The sequence below is a fragment of the Carya illinoinensis genome, chromosome 16, assembly GCF_018687715.1.
Source record: "Carya illinoinensis cultivar Pawnee chromosome 16, C.illinoinensisPawnee_v1, whole genome shotgun sequence".
In the NCBI taxonomy this organism is placed as follows: Eukaryota; Viridiplantae; Streptophyta; class Magnoliopsida; order Fagales; family Juglandaceae; genus Carya; species Carya illinoinensis.
In genome coordinates, this window is record NC_056767.1 from 26115052 (window position 1) to 26137459 (window position 22408).

Here is a 22408-nt window from a genome sequence, read left to right on the forward strand (position 1 = left end):
CGGACTCAGTCCGGCATAACTAACTAGTCATAATTTATTGTAGAAGCAATAATATATTTAAATCTAAAGGGAAGTTTAGAAAATACTTATAGTGCTATATAATAATTTTTAAATAATCAATGGGCTGCAAAAGGCGAAGGAAAAGTAACGTGACAGTATAAAAACATAGTGGCCGTGGGTTGTAAAATATCAACTTTTGAATGGGGACGAACCAATGCTTAGGATTGATAGGGAATAGTTTAGAGGTGTTTATAAGCTAGTAGAAGTGAGGGTTGGCCGTGGGTGGCAGCGAAAATGGAGGTGGAAGTGAAAAAAGGCCAAACGAAGTTGAGTTCGTGGTAGTTGCTCTGACGATGAATCAGAGTTGGAAATGGGTGGGTTAGGTCGGTAAGGGGTCGATGATGAAGTGGTGAAAAAGTGGTGGCCGGAGGTGGAACGATGACGGCGAAATGGAGGAAAAACTGTGCTATTTGGAGGAGCCCAAGATGGCTAACGACGGCTCTAGTTGGTCTGAAAATGGAGGGAAGTGATCACCGGCCAGAGAGGAACCGATCGGTGGGGGTTGGTGAGATGCACGACTGGCCGAGGGTGGGGCAAAGAAAACGAACTAGAGGGAGGAGAGAGAGTGTTGCGTGGGAGAGAGAAGAAACTGGGGAGAAAATGAGGGAAAAAGAAAGAAAAAGGGAAAAGAAAGAGGAAGAAGAAAAAAAGAAAAAGAAAAAAAGAAAAGATGGAGAAAAGAAATGAACTCTAGTCCTCACCTCTAGGGTTTAGAAACTAATCAAATGAAAATAATTTTAAAAGTTATAAATAAAATAAAATAATTTAAACACAGTATCTAGCTAAAATAAAATAAATAACTGATAAAACTAACAACACAATTTAAAATATAAAAATAAACTAAATTAAATTAAATAATAATTTAAATATAAAACAATAATTAATATTAAAAAATCACCTCAAAATAAATTTTATAATTAAATAAATCTAATTAAAATTTGATAAATTTAAAATAAAAGAATCAATATTTTAATTAATATTCATTCAATAAAAATAGAGAAAATATTGGAAGCAGTCACTATTTATCACTGCACACTACACATTCTATAAAAAATATCTATATATCTTATAAAAATATCCCTACACTTTATAAAAATTTATAAATGTATAGTGTGCAGCATGAATAGTGGCTCAATTACTCATAAAAATATATGGTAAAAACGGGTATCACAATTTGGTCGTCTCCCTCTGCCTCTCTCGTTTTCACACCCTCTCTCAGTCTCCCTGATCTCAATAACCCTATTAACATTGAATTCTACCTCTCGCCACCACCTTCCACCCCCCCGGTCTCGGTTTCTCGGAAGGAATCAGCTAAACGTTGTCGTCTTCGCCTTCTTCGAGTACCAAAGTGGCACAGAATACTCTTCGGGACTTTTTCAGGTATGGGGGTTTAAGGATTTTGGAGGAGGTTTCCCAAAAAAATGTGGTCAAAGAGTAAAAGAGGAATCTGGATTGTGGCTAGAAATTCTTTGTATCTGGGATTCGAGAGAACAGTAATGGTCGAGCCTCTACTGTGTGTAAAGTGTGGCCTACTGTTGATGATAGAATAGTTCGATAGGAAATCCTCGTTTTTATTGAAGGCTACATGTCTCTTTTTTTGGTAGGATCACTAATGAGAATTGCTTGGTCTTAAATAGCTTTTTTTTTTTTTTTTGGCGAATGCTTCTTTCTCTGCAATTTGATTGATACATTCGTTCTCACCCTTCTTTCTCTATAATGGTGCTCGGTTTTTTTGTTTGACTACCAATGTAAAGGTATGTCGTAGTCCCGTAAAGCTTGGTTGGATGGAGATGAAAGATATCGGTTGGCTTACTCTTTGTGCCAAGAGAAGCACTTCCGATACATTCTTTTGATTTAAACAAATAAGTGGATGAATAATAAATTAGGCTTGTCTATCTATTTGAATAAATAAGTTGGTTCTTGTATCTTGCTATTTCCTCGCACTCCCAATGGATTTGCATTTCATTTTAGGCTCTATGACCTGTTTGTATATGAGGCGGATGTGAATGGAGATGGTGTTAGATTCTAATTCGAATAGCCATTATGAATTTGTTGGTTCTTTTTTAGTTCATTGATTTCCTGATCCAGAAAACTATTTATTTTTTTATTTTTTGATAGGATGTGTCAATTATCGGCATATTATCAATAGGCACTGACTGTTTTGACTCAATTGCCTAATATTGTGGAAATAAAATTTGGTTATTACCTCACACTGAAATGGAAGTGACCTCATAACTTGGTCAGTGGCCAGTCTTAATGTTTTGAATATTTGATTCTTCAACTTTAGTTTTCAAGCGTTTGCATTAAGCATGTATACCTATGTATGTCTGACTTCGTAGAATATTGCAAATTAATTTATGATTGTCAGTTGAAGTATGCAAATTAACTCTAGCTCAAAATCTCAAATGGCCCTTTTTACTCTCTTAAGAATGGAGTGGAGAGTGTGGTAGTGGTTTTAAGATGTGTTGGTTAAAATAAAAATTATGATTGTCAAATCAAGTATTGGCCGGGAGATAGAAACTTTATACGCTCGTTTCTTCAGGAAGATGGCTGTATACTGTATAGAGCTGTTGAGGGACATCTGGTGTTTCTAAACAAGAACTTGGTTTTCTGCACCCTAATTTTACAACTTTCTGGCTGGAAGACTGTTCAGTAAAACGCTTTGTGAACCAATATTTTTAGTTTCATCTTGCTATGTCGTAAGGTTGTCACTAAGCAATGAGATACAATTCATAATTGCGGGGAATGGATGTGATAGTTTATCAACTACTAGGAAATTAACATCAAAGGTCCGAGAAGATCTTGTGGAATGCTGATGACTCAAAATCTGAATTATTGGATCTCATTCCTTGAAGGGTGGTATTGTGCCCCTGTAGTGTGCATGCTTATCAGCTTTGTTGATTGTTCTACACATTTTTTTGCCTAGTCTTCTCTGACCATCTTAGGGGTATTCAAGAGCCCAGCCATGGGGCTTTTTTGAGTCAAGCGATTGAGTGCTGATAATCATCATTGTCCGATATATTCAATAGGTCTGTGAATGGCAAGTGTTTCAACTTGATGTTGTTTGTCTGCATGACTTGATTTTGGAGAAATAGGATGGAAATAGCTTTTAGGTTATCAGTTATCACCAATAGATCTAATCTGTTGTCTCTTCTGAGGCTGTGAAATGGTGGTAACATCCTGAAAAAGCCAATTCTTATCCATATTTAGCCTCTTTTTCCTTGGTAATATTGGCCTTGTCCTATTATTTATGAGAAGCATGACAGCGTTGGAATTTCTTCGGTATAGGATTTCCAATCATAAAGCAAAATTAGGTCATGCTTTTAGGGCTTGGTAGGCACATGAATTCTTATTAAAAGAAGCTATTAAGGTTTGGGCACATCAGTTTGTAGTCCCAGCATTCTCACAAAAACCACTTTGTATGTTCTCGAGGAGAATCTTTATAGTTACTCATAGCACGAGGGTTGGTGGTTAGATATCTAGTGGATTTATTTGCTTGCTTATTTAAGGTAAACATACCTGTTAAGACCAGCGCCATCAGGTTATACTGCTTCTGAAGAACGTAACCTATTCTCATAATGGGTTTTCAATAGTTTCTGTCTGCCTTTTATGCATTACAAGTTAATTAGTGTACCACTTCTCTGTTGATCTTTTGCATTCCCTTTTACTCATCATGGTAGTTTCTTGTCTTCTTCTATTTGTTTTCTCTTAAATATGAACTTTTGATTGTCCCCTTCCTTTGCTGATATATGAATATGTTGTTGGGTGCAGAGATTAATTTTTCCATGGAGAGCTCGGATGATGAAAAGGATGGAATCTTTGGGAATTACATTCCAACAGAACTGACACGTGTTTTGGTATCCAGTGGAGTAAACTTTGTGGATCAAGTAGTGAATGGGCAAAATGAACTTTGTTTGGACAATTTTCGAATGGATAAGCATGTATGTTACAAGTTGGGCGACATTTTGCGAGCCGAAGGCTTGGTACGCCACACAAATCGAATCAAGATTGAGGAGCAATTAGCCAACCTTTTTATATAACAACTTTTCATTCTTCCTATCCACTTTTAGAAAATCCAAAGCCAAACACATCTCTTTTTTTCTTTCTCTCTTTCTTCAATTTAAATCATTTTTGGTTTTTTTTTTCCCTCACAAATCCCAATATTTGGAGCCGAATATTCAAGGAATTAATCGGATACCAACCTAAAAGAAAATGTATCTGCAAGAATTCCACAATAATAGCAATGTGATGTACAGTGAAAAACTGTCTTTTTGGGTAAAATACAAAACATGGGAAGCCTCATATTATCCTTTCTGCCAACACAAACGACAAGGGCTCCTTTGACATTGAAGGAGGTTGACAATGCACTTAAATCTAAAAACAATTACTGATTGAACATGACAGTAAAAATGGATACCGACTTAACTTAAATAATTGGGACTCATTAAAATTGATACCAACTTGACTTAAATAATTCAGGACCTTAAAACTGATATCAATTTGACTTAAATAATTGGGTATCCATTAAAACTTCTTCTTTTTTTCTTTTTTTAATAAATTGAAACCTTTATTTATGAAAGCGAAGCTACAATTGTGATCCGATACAAGCGCCATCTTTTTTGACCAAATTTTTCGCCCGACTGATATCACCTTGACTTAAATAATTGAGGGACTTTGATTTTTTTATTTTTCAAATTAACGTTCATTGAAACTTCAGTAATTTTATTTCTATCATGTTTTAAGGGGAAAAAAAAAGGCAGTAACCATGAATGAATGAATTCACCTAAATATACTCACCGAGTAAAACTTATTGACAAAGTTGCAGCCCGCTGTAAGAAAGAGTAACCCCTAAGCTTAATGTAGTTTCACCACTTACCCCACTAAAACTACGAATGAATAGAGTAACTTGCAAATAGTTCAACTATAACTCGATTTATTTGCTAAAGAACAAAGAGAAAATTGTAATATTTTTAAGGAATTTCTTAAAAATAAACTCTTAAATTGATGTGATTTAATATAATACGTCAGATTATAAAATTATTTAATAAAATAAATTTAACGTATCATATGAATCGACTTTGTCAATTTATAAATTTACTTTTGTTAATTAATCTTTAGTAGTAGTAACAATATTTCTCTCAATAAATAAGATGTAGCAATTCTCTTATTAATTAAATTAATACAAGCTTGCTTGGACTATGTATAAATGAGATGTAGCGATATGATGTACAGTGGAAAACTATTTTTTGAAAAAAAAAAAAAAAAAGATGAAGAAGAAGAAGAAGACAAGGGAAGCCTCACATTTTCCTTTTCTGCCAACACAAATGACGAGGGCTCCTTTGACATTAAAGGGCTGTTCACAATGCACCTAAATCTAAAAACAATTACTGATTGAAGATGACAACAAAAATAATCTCGGTCCAAATTCTGGCCTTTTCCCTTCTTTTTTTTTTCTTGAAAATACGTACACATCAACACACTCTTCCTATAATATTTTATTAAGAATTAGAATAAAAAAATAGATAGATTCATAAAGTTCATTAATATATAACATTTATTGAATATTAAATGCTGTGTAAGAATCACTTGAAATATCTACTCTAGGCCTAAAATTCGAAGTATCTAAATCCATAATTTTGTGGAAGTTGGGTTCAACCATTGGACGCTTGTTACATGTTCATATCTAAGGTAGATGGCTTGTATTTAATAGGTGCAATTTTCACTAAAATTGAATGGAAACCCATATCATGTAACAAACATTTCAATTGCTCCAAGTAATGTTTTTATCAATATTAGATCTATTAATTTCTTACATATTGTCTATATTGGATGCATTTTTAGTTATGGTAACACATGAATCGCTCCTTATTTAATATTTGAATAGATGATGATATCCCTAAAATGTGATATTATAATTTTTTCTATTATGTAAGACTATTTATGGTGAGATGCATTCGCTGCAAGTAGTTATTTGCAACGAAATGTATTTTGTTGATAATAAATATATTTGCAAAGACCATAATTTCGTAGCAAATAAACCTATCATTGGGAATAGCTTACATAATAGCAACCAAAGTAAATATTATCGTAAAGATAGTAGCGATGATGATAAATTTAATTTGCAACGAGAAAATACTTCGTAAGGATTGATTTTTGCCGACACAGTATTTGCGAGAGTGGGCCAACACCTAATCATCGTTGCAAATAGTATTTTGCAATGAAAATAAAGTTAATTGCAAAGATTTTTTTCCTTGCAAAAACTCCAATGTCTTGTATGATTCCACTATAAAAGAAGTTTCATTATGTAAAGATATTACTGTCTTCCATGTCTTTTTATATGATTTTATGCTGTTTAATTGGATCACCTGCATCCCCTTTCTCTGCTTTCGTGTTCAAGAACTCAAGGCACAAGGCTAGCTTTTCCATGACCATATTTTAAATTAAAGATATTTTTATAAAATAATTTATAAATGTATCATCATTCTAAAATATTATAATAAAAAATATTAATTATATAAAGGATTGCGGGCCTATCATTATTCTATTGAAGCATCAAACACGTGATGGACTTATGAATTTGGAAGGGAAGATGACCAAAAAAAACAAAGGGAGTTTTTGGATATATAGGGAGACTTTTGGTCCTCTTGAAGCATCAAACATTTTAAAACTAATTTCATCTTTCTAGTTCGAGAAAGTAGGAAAATGAAAGTACGAAAACTAATTTCATCTTTTTAGTTTGAAGTTTAGCTATGCTTCTTGTTCAACCACGCAAAGTAAAGGACAAATGACAAGTGAGAGAGAGAGAGAGAGAGAGCAAAATGTGACTATATTTCTCTATATATAGAGATCAGAGAGAGGGGCCACTGTAAATCAGCATTTCATTCCTAAGTTTATACACTCTCCCCGCAAACCATTTCTGCTAAGTTTCCGAAATTAAGGGTGATCAACAGCCAACTGGTCTTGCTCATCAGTGGCACAGAAAGCTCAGAGTACTTCGTTATCACCAGGTGATCCGATATAACTCCTTCTCCTCAGTAGTGATATATATAGAAAATGAAGATTTTTTACAATTTTTAACATAAACTTTACTACTTGTGATAAAAAGCTGGATCAGATATATAATATTATAGTTGATGGGGACTATATTAATTACTTTTTATTGTTTCTAAGTGAATGGCACTAAATTCTAATTAAGATTATATTTTTATCCATCCTCTCCAACTTTTGACAATTTTACTACCATAAGTTCATAACATGGCCGGTCTCTCATGAAAAATTTAGGTGGTGTATATTGTTCATAAATTTTTAAGTGGGCCATTTTTATCATTATTAAATTAGCTTTTGGTCTCCAGTAATTTTTTTCCATTATATTATTTCTCTTTTAAAAATTTATAATTATCCGAATGAAATATATCTAATGAAAATACCCGGCCATGTTTGCATAGGTGGCTAGCTACACATATGTAGTAAGTACTTTATGGTTATATGACATATAGTTTCTGGACTTTTTTACTTATAATATTGAATATGAGATTTAAATATTGCATGTCATGGAACTGTATTTCCTTCCAATTTAATTTGAAGGCCGGTGGCTCCTCTTTTTCTCGTCAGGAAATTCAGGGGAAAAATAAAACGAATGAAACCTTGATAGATATTGGAGGAATCAGCAGCGCCTATGAACACTCTGAAAGTAACAAGAATGTTCAAACAGAAAAAGAATAATGATCCGCGTACAAGATTGAAAGGGAAAATCCAGCGTGCTTTAGATCAAAGAAAAAGAGAGGGTGATTTAGTACTTAATCTATTTTCCAGGATTCCAGATGTGCATCGGAAAGTGAACGAAGAAGCTTACACTCCTCAACTTATTTCAATAGGGCCTTTTCACTACCGCTCGCCAAAATTGCAATCGAGGGAAAATTACAAACTGAGATGTCTCGAGGATTTCTTGAGACGGGCCAATAAAGAGTTGGAGGATTTAGTAAGCACCGTACTCTGCTTCCAACCATCGGTTCGCATGTTGTATGAACGGACAATTGAAATTGAGTCCGACGATTTTATAAATATGATCCTGGTGGATGCGTGCTTCATCATTGAGTTTTTCTTGAGAGATTTGTCAGAACTAAAAAATTGGACTTTTGATGACAGTATAGAATTAAAGCCATGGATGATTTCTAGGATGAAATTAGACTTGATATTACTTGAGAATCAACTTCCTTTCAATATAATCGAGAGGTTATACGAGGAGCTTCCACACGAGTCTCGCCCAAAATACGGATCCAACTTCCTCGAGCTTGCCTTTAACTTCTTTAAAGCTCACAACCTTCAAAAGATACCTCCTGGTGAGATAGGTAAAGATGCGGTATTTCACTTTATTGATTTGCTGAGACACTTTAACTTGCCTCATCACAGAAACCTCCATGAAAGAAGTTACGGAAATGTAGTTGGGAAAATGTACTGTGCCTCCCAGCTGGCTGAGGCAGGATTGAAGTTTAAGCCAATTTTAGGCGGATCCTTACTTGACCTAAGATTTAAGGAGGGAGTGTTGGAAATCCCATGTTTTCCATTAGACAATACCACAGAGATTTATGCACGGAACATCATGGCCTGGGAGCAATGTCACTATCCAGATGAAGCATATGTTACTGATTATTTTATCATGTTAGATTTCCTCATCAATACAGGCAAAGATGTGGATTTACTTGTTCAAGAGGGGGTCCTTGTGAAGGGCCCAGGCACCAACAGTAGAACAACTTTACCCACCAATTTGTGCTCAGGTATTTCACATTGGGGCATCAATGATTATTATTATGGTATCTGTAGACAATTGGTGGAATTCCGTAAAAGACGTTGGTATGTAATTCTGAAGAGTAGCTTGAAACGGGATTATTTTCGCACGCCTTGGATGGGTGCTGCTACCGTTGGTGCTATTATCTTGTTGATTCTCACTCTCATACAAACTATATGTACTGTCATTTCAATATTCAAGTAGAGTGAAGTTGCTTGTGTGTCAAAAGTATAAGAGAGTGGTTAGCATGAGCGTGACAACTAAAATAATGAGAGTGAATCTGTTGTGCGTGTAAGAGTGAAAGCGATCTCTAGTTATAATGTGTTTGCCAATATCTTAATAAAGTGATTTTGGTTATTTTCTATTAAGAACTTCTCCAAACCCACGTGTGTTTTGTCCCTAAATCTCGTTCCAAAAGTTGTGAACAGAATCTGTTATTCCAAAAGCGTTCGGAAAGATGATATTACGTTCGAATATTGAATTCAAATAGTTCGGAATAGAATAATATGCTATGTATAGATTATTTTATTGTCATTCCTCAGACCTACCAATCCAATAAATAAACAAATAAATAAAACTACAAAACCATTATATATTCATAGCTTTTGAAAATCTCCAATTTATGTAAATATCTCTTTCCTACTTTATTTGCATTTTAAATTTTGCACAAATATGTTCTATCTAAACATGAGTTATAAAAGAGGAATTTCAAATTTCGTGGAAATTACTTTATGGTAGATAGCTCGGTTTTTATATATGGCATTAATTGTTGCTGACTTGGTAGCCAAAGTCTCAATCTTTGGTCAAGTCTTTTTTCCAAATACTCTGCTTTTTCTTTGATTCATTAATTCAATCTCATTGTATGGACTAGACTACTCCACCACATGCGTTGGCCATGTTATATCAAAAACCAAAATTCTATTTATGAATAGACGTTACTGCATGCTGGGTTCTAATGTTCCGTTTGGCCAAGTAATCCATTAACGGTAATGATCATATAATAATAATAATAATAATAATAATAATAAAAAAACCTTGACATAGGGAAGAATCCGCAATATATTTGGGGTATATTGGGATGGAAAAGGACTCGAAATGGATAGTATTCCTTTGTGCTTGTTCGTTTAAACAACACAACTCCAACCAATTCATCGATCGAACACAAATGTTTGGGTGAATGAAATTGCTTTATTTTTTTGTGTAATTAGTTGAGTTGTGAATCTTGCATGGCCATCCAAGAATAGACCTTCAAGCTTTAGTTTACAAATAGACCTACATCGTTGAAATCAATTATATGAGATGAAATAGCAGGTAGTGACCCTGCCACAAGTGATGTGTCCTGTATGATGTGCGGATAAAGTTCTTACAACAAGAGAGGACCACCTCAGTCAATGTATATAAATGCCATCCCCCGCTATAGGTAATGGATTGGCTTCCTCTCCTTTTTCTCATATGCTCAAGTTGTTCTTCTTTCCCGCGATACTTCATTCTCCATACTTAGGTGTTGCCCAAGGTATAAAACATGTCGTTAACAGTGGCACCATCTGTGGAATCTTTATGAATAACATGTCATTTGTATATTGACAATGACACATTCGTAAACCACTCGTGACTAAGAAGAATTAACAAGAAGCATGGAAGCAAAGCTCGTTGAAGTGGAAGACGTGTTTAGAAGACTGGCGATGAAGTGGGGAGGCTCCAACAAGAGAATGAAGCTCTCAGGAGAGGAAGCGATGGACCACTGAAAGATGTTAAACCACGCCAGAGTGAACACGCCGAGTCACAGAGTGCAGCGAGAGTAGATGCAGCCAAGGAAGAGAGAAGATAGATGCATCACGAGTTATGTGGTCTTACAGATAAATACAAGGAGATAGCCAAGAAGATGGGTGCATCGTCCTCTGTGGACCAACTGCTCACAAGCACTGATTTGCCATACAAAGCGGAGGTCATGGCCGCTCCTCTCCTTCCCAAATTCAAAGTCTCTTAAATGGAGATGTAAGACTGATCCAAGAATCCCCTTGAGCATCCAAAAACTTTTAAGTCCCAAATGACCACGGGTTCTCGAGAGAGATAGCCTGCTGAGCCTTCCCATTAACACTGAAAGGCACAACGATAGGGTGGATCAGAGCGCTACCCTAGGGTTTGATCGACTGATTTGAGGAGCGGCCCGCCTATTCTTAACATAGTTTATTGCAAGTAGAAAAGGAGACAGCCTACAACCTACCTCCTAAACGTTAAACAACAAGTAGATGAAAGCCTGAAGGTTTACCTGTCTCTTTTCAACAAAGAGTGAATGACGACGGACGACCAAGATGAGAAGATCACCTTGGTGGCTCTCTTAGGGGGCATCTAGCCATGAAACCCATTCATGGCAGAGCTGGCCAAGAAAACCCCCCAAAACATTGCAGGAATTCATGGACCACACAAACTGCTTCATTAATGTAGAAGACACCTTACAAGCCTTGACAACCCCCTGAAAGAACCAGTTGGAGCAAGCCGACAAAAGAGCCAGTGGATCCAACCGGGGGAAGGCTACTGAGAAGCCAAAGAAAGCCTAGCACGATACAAGGAAAAAGCAAACGTGTTGGCTAGGACTCAAGGTGTGAGATGGACCCATGCCAGCCTGAGTGTACAATAGGAGAATGGGTCGACCTCACAGGAGGATGGCCAACGAGATCAAAAGGACTGATGGTTTTGTATGTACCATTAAACTGATCAGCACTGGTTCGAAGACTATTACACCCTGAAAAGAAGGATGGAGAAGTTGGAAGTTGGATAGACTGTTACACCCTATTAAACTGATCAGCACTGGTCGACCTCACACTTGCTCTCTTCACATCCCAAGTGGGACTGATGGCTAGCTGACCATGGAAGTGAGTGCAGGAAATTGCAGCAAAGTGAAAGTCCCATGTGGCGAAGAATTGAAAGCAAGGCACCTTGAAGTTCGCCTCAACTGTCCCACTTCATTAGGGCGAAAGGCCCATGCTAGCAAAGCCCGATATGAAGAGGTGTTTCCAACAAAGAAATCCTTGAGCAAACAGTAGAGGCACTCAAATGACACCACTATCACTTTCGATGAAGAAGAAGACAAGGGTTTGCTCCACCCTCTTGAAGATGCCCTGGTGATAACCATGCAGATCACCAACTTTAAAACCTGGAGGATTTTGATTGACAAGTGTAGCTCAGCCAACATCTTGTGTTTCGGATGTGTTCACCAAGATGAGAATTGACAACAACAACCCTAGAATGCTCTCTGCAGGAGTTGAAGGACAGGAGCAAAGATGTGTGGACACTTGAGGAACAAGCTTGCAATGTAGGACATCGAGCAAAAAATGAAGGTAGGACGGGAAACTATAGCTAGTGCAAAAATGAAAGGTAGGAGAGATCAAAAGTGATGCAAGGATTGAAAATGAAGCTCAAACAGAAAATGATGCTACGACGCAAACCTGAAGCTCATACACAAAAATGAACATGGGGGGGGGGGGGAAATGAAGGTAGGACAGGAAATTGCAGCTAGGGAGGAAAATGAAAGGGAGGATGGCAAACTTATGTGATTACGTAAATGAAGTTGGGTAGGAAAATGAAGGTAGGACATAAACATGAAGGTAGATTGAATCAACTGGGAGTTGGGTTCTCAAGCAGGTGATCCAACAACTGATAAAATTTTTTGGATCATGTGGGAGCTTAGGTCCATAAGAATTCGGCCCCTGATCAAAGTGGTAGAATCAAATTCATAGGATCACATGGGAACACAGCTTCAGAGTACAAGATATGACCTCTGATGATTGGCTATCGTGCACATATCCAATCCCTAATCAAGTTGCTCAAAACTCATGGTAGTTCCTTTACAGGAGGCAAGTAAAGTGATCTCAAATCCCAGGTGAGCAACACAGCCCCTACGTACCCCAGGGTGAGTAACAAAGCCCTTGAAGAGCAACAATGCTCACACCCTCAAGCAAAGTGCTCCTCACGAAGGGTGAGCAACAACAACGACTACTTTGCTGGGGTGAGCTGTTGCTCAGATGTGAGTTACAGTCCTTGATTACAAGATATGAGCATTTTGCTAGAATTTTGGCATCCAAAAGCAAGCAAAAATTGCTTGCAACTCAAAGAACGTGAAAAGTATCCAACCCCATGCCAATAAAAGTACCCAAGGAGAGCAAAGAGTGTTCAAAAAATGATGTTCTCAAATGGGGACCAAAAGATCTCACCCCGAGAAGTACTCAACAAGAGAGCAAAGCGCTTCTCACGAAGAGTGAGCAACAACTGTGAGCACTTTGCTTAGATGTGAGCTAAAGCCCTCGTCCTAAGGGAATGCTTGCACCCCTAGGCATGCGAGGGCACTCTTACCCATGGCGAGCAAAGAGTGCTTATACCTAACCGAGTAAAAGTGCTTGAACCTACAAGGCAAGAAACATCAGCTCACACCATGGGTGAGTAAAAGGTGCCCCACCGAGGTGAGCAAAAGATATAGTGATGTTTACAAAAGTCAAAACTCCACCTGAGTAATAAAAGAATGTCCACACCATGGTGAACAAAGAGTGCTCGGACCCTAGGCAAGCACAGATAGTACATGTTCAGGGCGAGCATCTTGAAAGAGCATGAAAGTTTGGCTAAGAGTGCTTGCCAAGTGGAGTGGTGAGAGAAAGTGTTCATCCAGGACGGGAAAATGATGGTAGGCCAGAAAATGAAGCTTGGGCTGAAAAAAAAGTAGGACAAAAAATTAAGATATGCCAAAAAAATGCTTGAGTCCATGGCTGATCACAATGCTAGCACCTAAGGTGAGCAAAGAGTGCTCGTACCTATGGGCAAGCAAAGGTGCATTTCTGAAATTACCCCTACTTTCAAAGTTGGTCTTGTAATTCAATCTTGTCTGTTGAGCTCTATTGCATGGACATCTTCTTCTAGATCTCTCCTTGTTTTGTTCGTATCTTTCTATATCACCAACAGCTATTCTCTCTTCTCCATTTCCTGTGTCTTCTCTCATTCTTGTGCACAGCCAGCTAATCACCAACAGTACTCATGTCTGAAGGCAGTAGGCGTTTTAAACTACAATTCCCCAGCACCAATGCCCTAATTTTCTCCACCAACCCAAGAAGGTGGCACTCTTTGTCTGATCTCTCTCTTTCCACACATACACTACGGTGTCTTCTTGATCCTTGATTGATGAATCAGGTAAGTAAATTACAACCCACAGTATTGTCGTTGGTCTAGTTTTCTCATACCAATTATACCGCGATAGGTTTATGTCTTGTCTATGATCAACTACTTTCTAGTTGTGGAGATTTTTGGTTGTCGATGGTTCTAAACATTTCTGGTCGGATGGTTTTATTTGGACAAAGGGTGTTTCTGTCTAGTTTAATCTATTGTAGGGTATTTTAGTCTATTTGGTTTGTAGCATGAGCACTTTAGCCCAATCTTGAAACTGTAGCAGGGGCACTCTAGTCGGATTAGAACCTATATTAGAACAATTTAGTTCATGATGGAATCTATAGAGGGATAATTTGGGCCAAGTTATCGCGTGAATTCCTACTGAGTAGAGCCTATACTTGCTCTTTTAGTTAGATCATAAACATACTCGGCTTGTTGACATCATCACTATAAAAATAAAAGGTTTTGCAAATGAAGATTTTCTATTATTTAAGATAAATTATTCAATAACGATAAAAAAAAAATAAAAATAAAAAATAAAAGGACAAGACTTTTAATCTAGCGGTCATTAGTTAATTTCTCATTAATTATCTCTTTCATTTTCCCATCATGTAACTCTTTTATCATTTTGTTATTACTTTTTCAATAAATAAAAAAATATACAATATATATTCAACTTATATATATTGCTATTGACTCTTCATTACTTACCGATTTGGCTTTGTTACCTATCAACTATTTTATTTTCAACTCTTTATATTCTCGCCAGTTTAGTTGTTATATTTATTGAGACTTCAATTTCCACGACTTAAAAGAATGCGCAATATTGCACAGGTTGACAACTAGTTACTGTATATATAATTTTGAAAAAAAAATCTAGTTACAAGCATAATTGTGTATAACTAATATGAGTACCAATCTAATATGATTGGTTAAAAATTAGATTTTATTAAAAACAGTACTAATTTAAATTTTGAATATAAAAGAATCAGTATTGATGCACAAATTAGTACGTGACTTTGTTTGTACGTAGTAAAACTCAATTTTGAAAGCAGAAAGAACGTTGGTTGTTTTGAAGTGGCGTATAACTTCTCCAAACTCACAATTTTTCGAAGCATAAAGATCTCGTCAAATATTAATTGTAGAACAGCAAAATCTTTGAATTTTAACTTTCTCATCAAATAATATGAGTTGCATAACTCTTATTTTCATTCACTTTAATGGCTTATCAATGACTTTAATGATGTGTTGATACATAAAGTACTGAATAAAATCCATCCACATGGAGGTAAACTACATGTTTTGCATTAATAAAACCATTTCTTAGATGCATCTTTGTGTGTGATAGGCGCACATTAGCAATTATGGGGGCTGCTATGGCCGCTTTGCTGCTCTAGTTTTGTGCAGCTTAAGCGATAGGATTGCCCTACATTTACTTGTAAAAAAAAAAATCTTTGTGTGTGTGTTTATATATATATATCCATATATAGATCGACGTTAATTACTTTGTTGGAAGAGTGAGGATGGAAATTCGCACATTAATTATAATATCAACAACAACAGCTAAAGTTTGTATTAATTAATTAATACATGCTGTCAAATAATATTATTTGACAGCTAAAATGTTTGATGCAGCTTCGATGGGACCTGCAGAAAGTCTCCTGTTCCAAATCTCTCCCTGTTTTCTTTCTTCCGCTTCAGATACAAACAATTCCAAAACACGAAAGCAGAGAAATTAATTATAATTAAGATGCCGATGCGCATGCAGATCTACAACAGGGGCATGACAGTGCATGCTGTTTGTACGAAAGTGAGGACCAACAAGATAACAGCAGCAATAGTAGAAGCGCCCATCCAAGGCGAGCGAAAATAATCCTGTTTTTCGGTAGCCTTCATGGTCCTTGTAGAAATTCTTCAAATCCTCACAAAGACTAAAATAATCAGGATTCATGGTTGAGTATGAGATATTGGTGCATAGATTGTTGACAAAAGCTGCATTGTTGTCACCCAGTCCATTCACAAGGATCCCCTCTCGAACAAGTAAATCCACATCTCTACCTGTATCGATTAGGAAATCTAACATGAAAATATAATCAGTAACATATGCTTCATCTGGATAGTGACATTGCTCCAAGGCCATGAGGTTCCGAGCATAAATCTCCGTGGCATTGTCTAATGTAAAACTTGGGATTTCCAACACTCCCTTATTATATTTTAGGTCAAGGGAGCATTTGCTTGAACTTAGCTGAAACTTCAATCCTGCCTCAGCCAGCTGGGAGGCACAGTACATTTCCTTAGCCACTTGAGTACTTCTTTCTGGAAGCCTTTGGTGAGGAGGCAAGTAAAAGTATCTAAGCAAATCAACGAAGTGCATTATATCTAAATCTGGATCATCAGGACGTTTTTCTTGACGGTTGTGAAGTTCAAAGTAGTTAAAGGCCGTAAGCTCAAGGAAGGGTGGGTATATTGAGCGAGACCCGAGTGCAAGCATATACAATTTCTCGATTATAAAGAAAGGAAGTTGATTCTCAAGTAATATCAAGTCTAATTGCATCCTAGTAGTTAGCCATGGTTTTAGCACCATAAAGTCGTCATCTGTCCAGTTTCCTGACCAATTTCTCAAGAAAAACTCAATGATGAAGCTTGCATCCACCAGGATAATTTTCGTGGAAGTATCACGATCAAATGGAATAGGCCCTGCATAACATTCACGTACGCTTTCCTCCGAATCTTGCATAGTGCTTGCTAACTTCTTCATGTTTATCTTGGCTCGTTTCATGAAACTCTTGAGATATCTCATTTTATAGTTTTCCATTGATTGCAATTTTTTGTTGCCATGGTGAAAAGGCCCTACTGAAATAACCTTAGGGATGTAAGCTTCTTTGTTCAATTTGCGAAGGGGATTTGGAACCCTGTAAATACTAGGACTGTTCATACGGGCCGGATTTTATCCGGCCCTGCACCGGAACCCGGTTATCCGGGTTCATAACCGGGTTCCGGTTACGGTTTTCGGCCCGGATCAAATACGGGCCGAAAACCAGATTACGAAACCCGGACCAATGCGGTCCAGGTATGGGTTTTAAAACCCTAATAATCCGATACCCGCATCCTTTAAAAGGAAAAACCGCTTCGTTGTCGCTTCGTTGATCAGATAGACCAACTCTCTCTCTCTCTCTCTCTCTCTCTCTCTCTCTCTCTCTCTCTCTCTCTCTCTCTCTCTCTCTCTCTCTCGTTACGAGCTCAGAAGAAACTTCAAACCCTAGCCTCCTTCGTCGTGCCCACTGACCCCGTGATGGCGTGACCCATCATCGTGACCCCATCGCTGAGTCATCTTCATCTCTTTTATCGCCGAATCGTCTTCATCTCTCTCATCGCCGAAACTCGGAAGCCCCTGTCTAGTGCCGAGACCTAGCTTCCTCTACTGAGTTCCAAAACCCTAGCCGTCGGCCGTCGTCTCTCATTCATGGCTTTGTCCCCCCCCCCTCTCTCTCTCTCTCTCTCTCTCTCTCTCTCTCTCTCTCTCTCTCTCTCTCTCTCTCTCGTGCCGAAACCTAGCTCGTGTCACTCTTCCTCTACCGATCGAAGATCTGTTCTTCATGGCCGTCGTCTTCTACTTTTCGCTCCGTTTATTTGCTATTTTATTTTTGGGTTCTATTCGGTTTGGGTATTTGTTTTCTCTGTTTGTATTGTTTTCTCTTTGTTGATTTTAGGTTTGTTTTAATGAGAATGTTTTGAGTATTTTTATGGGATGTATTTATATGCTATCAGTAGTCGAACAAGGGTTTTTTTTTTTGCTAGATCTACTCTTTCTTGTTGACGATGGGGTTCTTCTGTTTTTGGAAAAAAAAACACACACCCGGGTTCTATCCGGAACCCGAAATCCGGGTTTTGAAAAACTCGGATTTATCCGGATTCCGGCCAGTATTAGAACCGGGCTAACCCAGTGCGAGTTTCGGCCCAGATTTAATACTCGGGTTCCGGTCCGGGTACACCCAGATTTCTGGGTCGGAACTTGGATGAACGGGCCTAGTAAATACGACATTTAGGTAATGGGAGAGGCTCTAGTCCCTGTAAGGTTTCTTCGAGTTTTTTTGCCCATTCTGGATAATCAAGACATTCATTTTCTGTTGAAGTATTTGTTTGATCTCCTCGAATGTTATTATTTGTTGATTCATCCATGAAGTAGTATGAAGTAGTTGTTTTCCTTAAAATCCCTGATGGAAATATAGGGTGGATAGTTATATATATATTATGCCATGACTACATACACAAATTAAATCTCATATATAGCTAGTCATGCTTTTCTAACCTTTTTTAGGTAAATAACTTGGAATATAATTACTCTCGGTAGCAATGAATAACGTCTATAAAAAGAAAGAAAATTAAAGGTCAAATCTAGATCAAATTTTGGATCAGAACACAATTCAAAAACATTATAAAGAAGCAGTGTTACTTGTAAATAAATTTTAATAGAAGTAGTAGAGTCTATGTACTTAAAGTGGCTGCAAGGGAAAGGATTAAAGAGATGAGAATTATGCATGAATGAAAGATATTATAGCCACAGTTAGTGAAGATCGAGAGTGTGTTGGACCTGGTGTGCACCAAAAGGAAGTGAGCGAAGGCTTTCTCTTTGCCACTGATAAAGGACCAGCTTTCTCTTTAGATCCGGCCTAACTTTTTACTGAAATGAAGATGATCTGCTAGCTTCTGTACGTGTGATCTGGCTCTCAAGCATTATAGCTAGCTAGCCAGCGTGGTTATATATACATACAAAAGAAACTCTGGCCTCTCTCTCTCAAATCCAAATAGTACTGCTCATAATAAACAATTTGAGTCTCAAATGTTTTATTCGAATGTCTATTAATAAACTCCTTTTTTTTTGTTGTTGCTTAAATAGCAAAATTCAAGCTTATTACCAAAAATTCCCTGCATCCTTTTTCTATAACAAGTTTAAACTTTTATAAAACTTATTAATTAATTTATTGTTTGTCATGACATTGAAATTAAAATAAATATCATTGCTGAAATTTTACATTTTTTCATAAATTCATGCATGCGATAATTAATCAATACCCATTTAACAAACCTAAATACATACATACTTAGAACGGTTTGAGCTAATATTTATGTATCACATTGAAAGTATTTTCATGACTTTAAAATTGTAATATATATATGTATATACAAACCCATTGTTTCTACTATTTTTATTGACTTTCAAGTCTTTGTTTAGGAGTACTTGATTTTCTAGATCTACTTTGCCTAAAAAGAGCATTTGTGACTTATTATTTGTGACGAAAATAGATTCATTTTAGTAGAAATTAAATAATCATTTTCACATGAAATAGCTGGCCACTATAAGCAGTTTTCTTGTAGATCAGTACTTTTTCTCAATATATTATACGCTTTTGTTTATATTATAAGGTTTGATAACGGGAAGATGACCGCTAATTCCCAGAAGGAGCTAATTAAATACGCATATTCGATCTAAATTTGCTTTGTAATCCATGTGACCTAGTGTTTGATTTTCTTTAATTTATTCAGTCACTTTATTTAATCTTAATATCAATGTACGTACGCACACTACTAAATTAGCAATTACCACAACTTGAGTTTGATTAATATTTGCCAACGGGTATTAATAAAAGTTAATAAAATATTGGAATAATCGAAACAACGTTGTTTCTCACTAAACAAAGCTAAAAATCTTACATGCATGTTGGCCCCCGGGCTTAATTAATTGTAGTTGGAAGCATCCACGTGATTCAGTACCGCTTACATGAATTAATCTTAAAATCACCGTGCTATAAGGCTGTGTGTGTGTATATATATATATATATAACAATTTCAAACTTGGATTTGACTATTCATTAACAAGGGGCTTAATTTAAAGGAATCTCTTAAACTGATGTAGTTTTATGTAGTTTGTCAAATTATAAAATTATTTTTATTATAATCAGATATAACAAATCAAATAAAATTACATTAATTTATAAGATTGTGTTTATATAATTTTTTTTATAGACGTAACAGTACCCTAATTTAAACATATTAATCTCACGTACTGACTGCAGTGAGTTATTCGGTTTAACACCTACTAATGCAGTATGAATGTCAAGTCAGAAAGTCCTTTATATTATTAAATAGATAGATTTGCCAACGGGTATTAAAAGCTAATACAATCTTGGAAAATTCGAAACAACGTTGTTTCCCACTATTCGAAGCTGAAAATCTTAGCATATGCATGTTGGCCCGTTAATTAAGTGTTGGTGGATTCGAAGCATCCTCATGAGTACTGTTCACACGAATGAATCTTAAAATCACCGTACTATAAGGCTATATATATATATATATATATATTCATATATAACAACTTCAAACTTGGATTTGACTATTCATGATTAACAATGGGCTTAATTTAAACCTATTAATACAAGTTGCCACCTGCTAGCTGCAGCAAGTTGCCACCGACAAATCCCAATATTGTACCAATTACACTAGGATTTGACTATTCAATGTATTTTTTTTTTTTTTATAAGCACGCATTTCTTTACACTGAAGGATAAAAATATATCAGGCCGAAGGCCAGGGATGGGATTCTCCGACAACTACTCCATTATTATGGAGTTAGATCAGAAAAAATAAATAAAAATGAGGGCAGTAGGACCGATAAATTCAACCCATTCCCACTATTCTTGAAAAATTCAAAGGAGCCATTTGAAGCTACACTTTTGAACAACCCGCCATGCGGACTGTAATTAATTTGCTGCTCTGAAGTATCTGGCGAAGGCTTGTTCCACCTGAAGAGATAGGCTTGGGAAAAACAGGAACATAATTGGATAGTTAGCATTGGGAGCAGGTCCGAGTCAATTCTGGCCAAAATAAATGACACAGGGTCGTGTCGGCACGTCGTTGACGCCCTGCAAGCATCAATGCGGGGTGGGTCAGATCTGCTAGAATTGAAGCAGCTAAAACTCCTGGCATGGCTCGTGTCACCGGAATATGCTTGGTGCTCGGTGGCGCGTGGTTTCCATCCCCGAATTGAGTAATAGCTTTTGACTCTCGCTCCGGTCTTTGGCAGCTGGCTATAGGGCCATTGGAGAACGATGGTTGGTTCTCAACCGAGTTAGGAATAAACAAGGAAAAATTTAATTATAAGCATAATTGTGTATTAATATATGTACCAATATAATATGATTGGTCAAAAAGTAAATTTTTATTTAAAACAGTACTAATTTAAATTTTGAATATGAAAGAATCAGTATTGATACGCAGATTAGTACGCAACTCTACTTATACATAGCAAAACTCAATAAATAAAGATCCTAAAAAGAAGGGAAAAAACTTACAGACATGCACGGACAAAGCTAGAAATCTTATTTAGGAGAGCGCAAGGCACATGTAAAAACTTAGCACAAAAATGACATAACTCAATATATATATATATAAAGAATAATATTAGGTACAAGTCTCAAATTAGACAAGTCTCATATAAGCTATTTGTGCAAAAGTAGGTCCCATTAATAAATAATAACTTTTTTTTAGGTTGAGTTTACTTTTTTATTTGAACTTGTAGGAGATTTTTTTTTTTTAAAGAGTTAGTAGCCACCCACATAGCAATTCCGTCCCAAGTTTATTTATAAGCCCTCACTTATAATAGAGGAATACCATGAAAACAACTTTATACTTAGAGGTTTACAAGATATATCTATAAAACTAACCTAAAACCAAATAAAACAACGTCTAACAAGCCTAAAAAACAATAACACAATCAATCTCTTATATAAGGAAAGACCCACATTATTAGTTCTAATTAGACCCTTTAATAAAGGAGGGATCATATTCAAAGACTCCCAGATAGCAACACAATCCTCACACGCCTGCTTGGCCAAGAAGTCTGCAAGGCTATTTCCTTGCCTATAAACATGCTTAATGGTGAAGTTTATATTTCAAAGTAGTTCCATGAGCTCAATCAAATAATCTTCTAAATACCAAATAGGACAATTTAAAGCTAAAATCCAGTTTACGACAACTATGGAATCCATATCTATTTCCACATTTATGAAACCCAATCTGTTCAAATGTCTCACTCCATGAAACATAGATATGAATTCAGCATAGTTATTATTGCCAAATTCAAGAGGGATAGAAAACGCTAGAATAGATTACTTGAAGAATCACGAATTAAATCACCAGCACCAGCTTTTCTCAAGGCCTCTCTCCTACTCCCATCAACATTTAGTTTTACCCAACTTCCCCTTGGGCGACTCCACCCCACTACTTGAAATTGTTTGCACCTCCTCCCTCTATAAGGAATGTTTAAATCCGCCACTAAAGTTTCATCACTTCGAGATAAAGGATTTGAAACCTTTAATTTTCCACTCAATTTAGCAAGCCAAAATTTAATGCTCC

General features: G+C 36.5%; 2 protein-coding genes and 1 pseudogene across 3 annotated transcripts; 2 read left to right on the forward strand and 1 right to left on the reverse strand.

Moving 5' to 3' along the window:
* The first annotated feature begins 1209 nt into the window (after window positions 1-1209).
* On the forward strand, window positions 1210-4119 carry LOC122298644. The gene is made up of 2 exons (XM_043108481.1): window positions 1210-1440; window positions 3832-4119. Exons 1-2 carry the CDS (start codon window positions 1212-1214, stop codon window positions 4098-4100), a joined length of 498 nt encoding a protein of 165 aa, XP_042964415.1. The 5' UTR covers window positions 1210-1211; the 3' UTR covers window positions 4101-4119.
* A 2696-nt stretch (window positions 4120-6815) lies between these two features.
* Window positions 6816-9213, forward strand: LOC122298589 (UPF0481 protein At3g47200-like). 2 transcript variants are annotated; one of them, XM_043108409.1, is made up of 2 exons: window positions 6816-7067; window positions 7672-9213. In XM_043108409.1, the coding sequence occupies exon 2, from the start codon at window positions 7736-7738 to the stop codon at window positions 9047-9049; it is 1314 nt and encodes a 437-aa protein (XP_042964343.1). In that variant the 5' UTR covers window positions 6816-7067; window positions 7672-7735; the 3' UTR covers window positions 9050-9213. The 2 variants fall into 2 exon arrangements, with proteins under 2 accessions (XP_042964343.1, XP_042964344.1); XM_043108410.1 differs by lacking the exon at window positions 6816-7067 and having other exon boundaries at window positions 7482-9073; window positions 9150-9213.
* Window positions 9214-15766: 6553 nt separating this feature from the next.
* LOC122298975 lies at window positions 15767-16931 on the reverse strand (annotated as a pseudogene).
* Between the last annotated feature and the right edge of the window lie 5477 nt (window positions 16932-22408).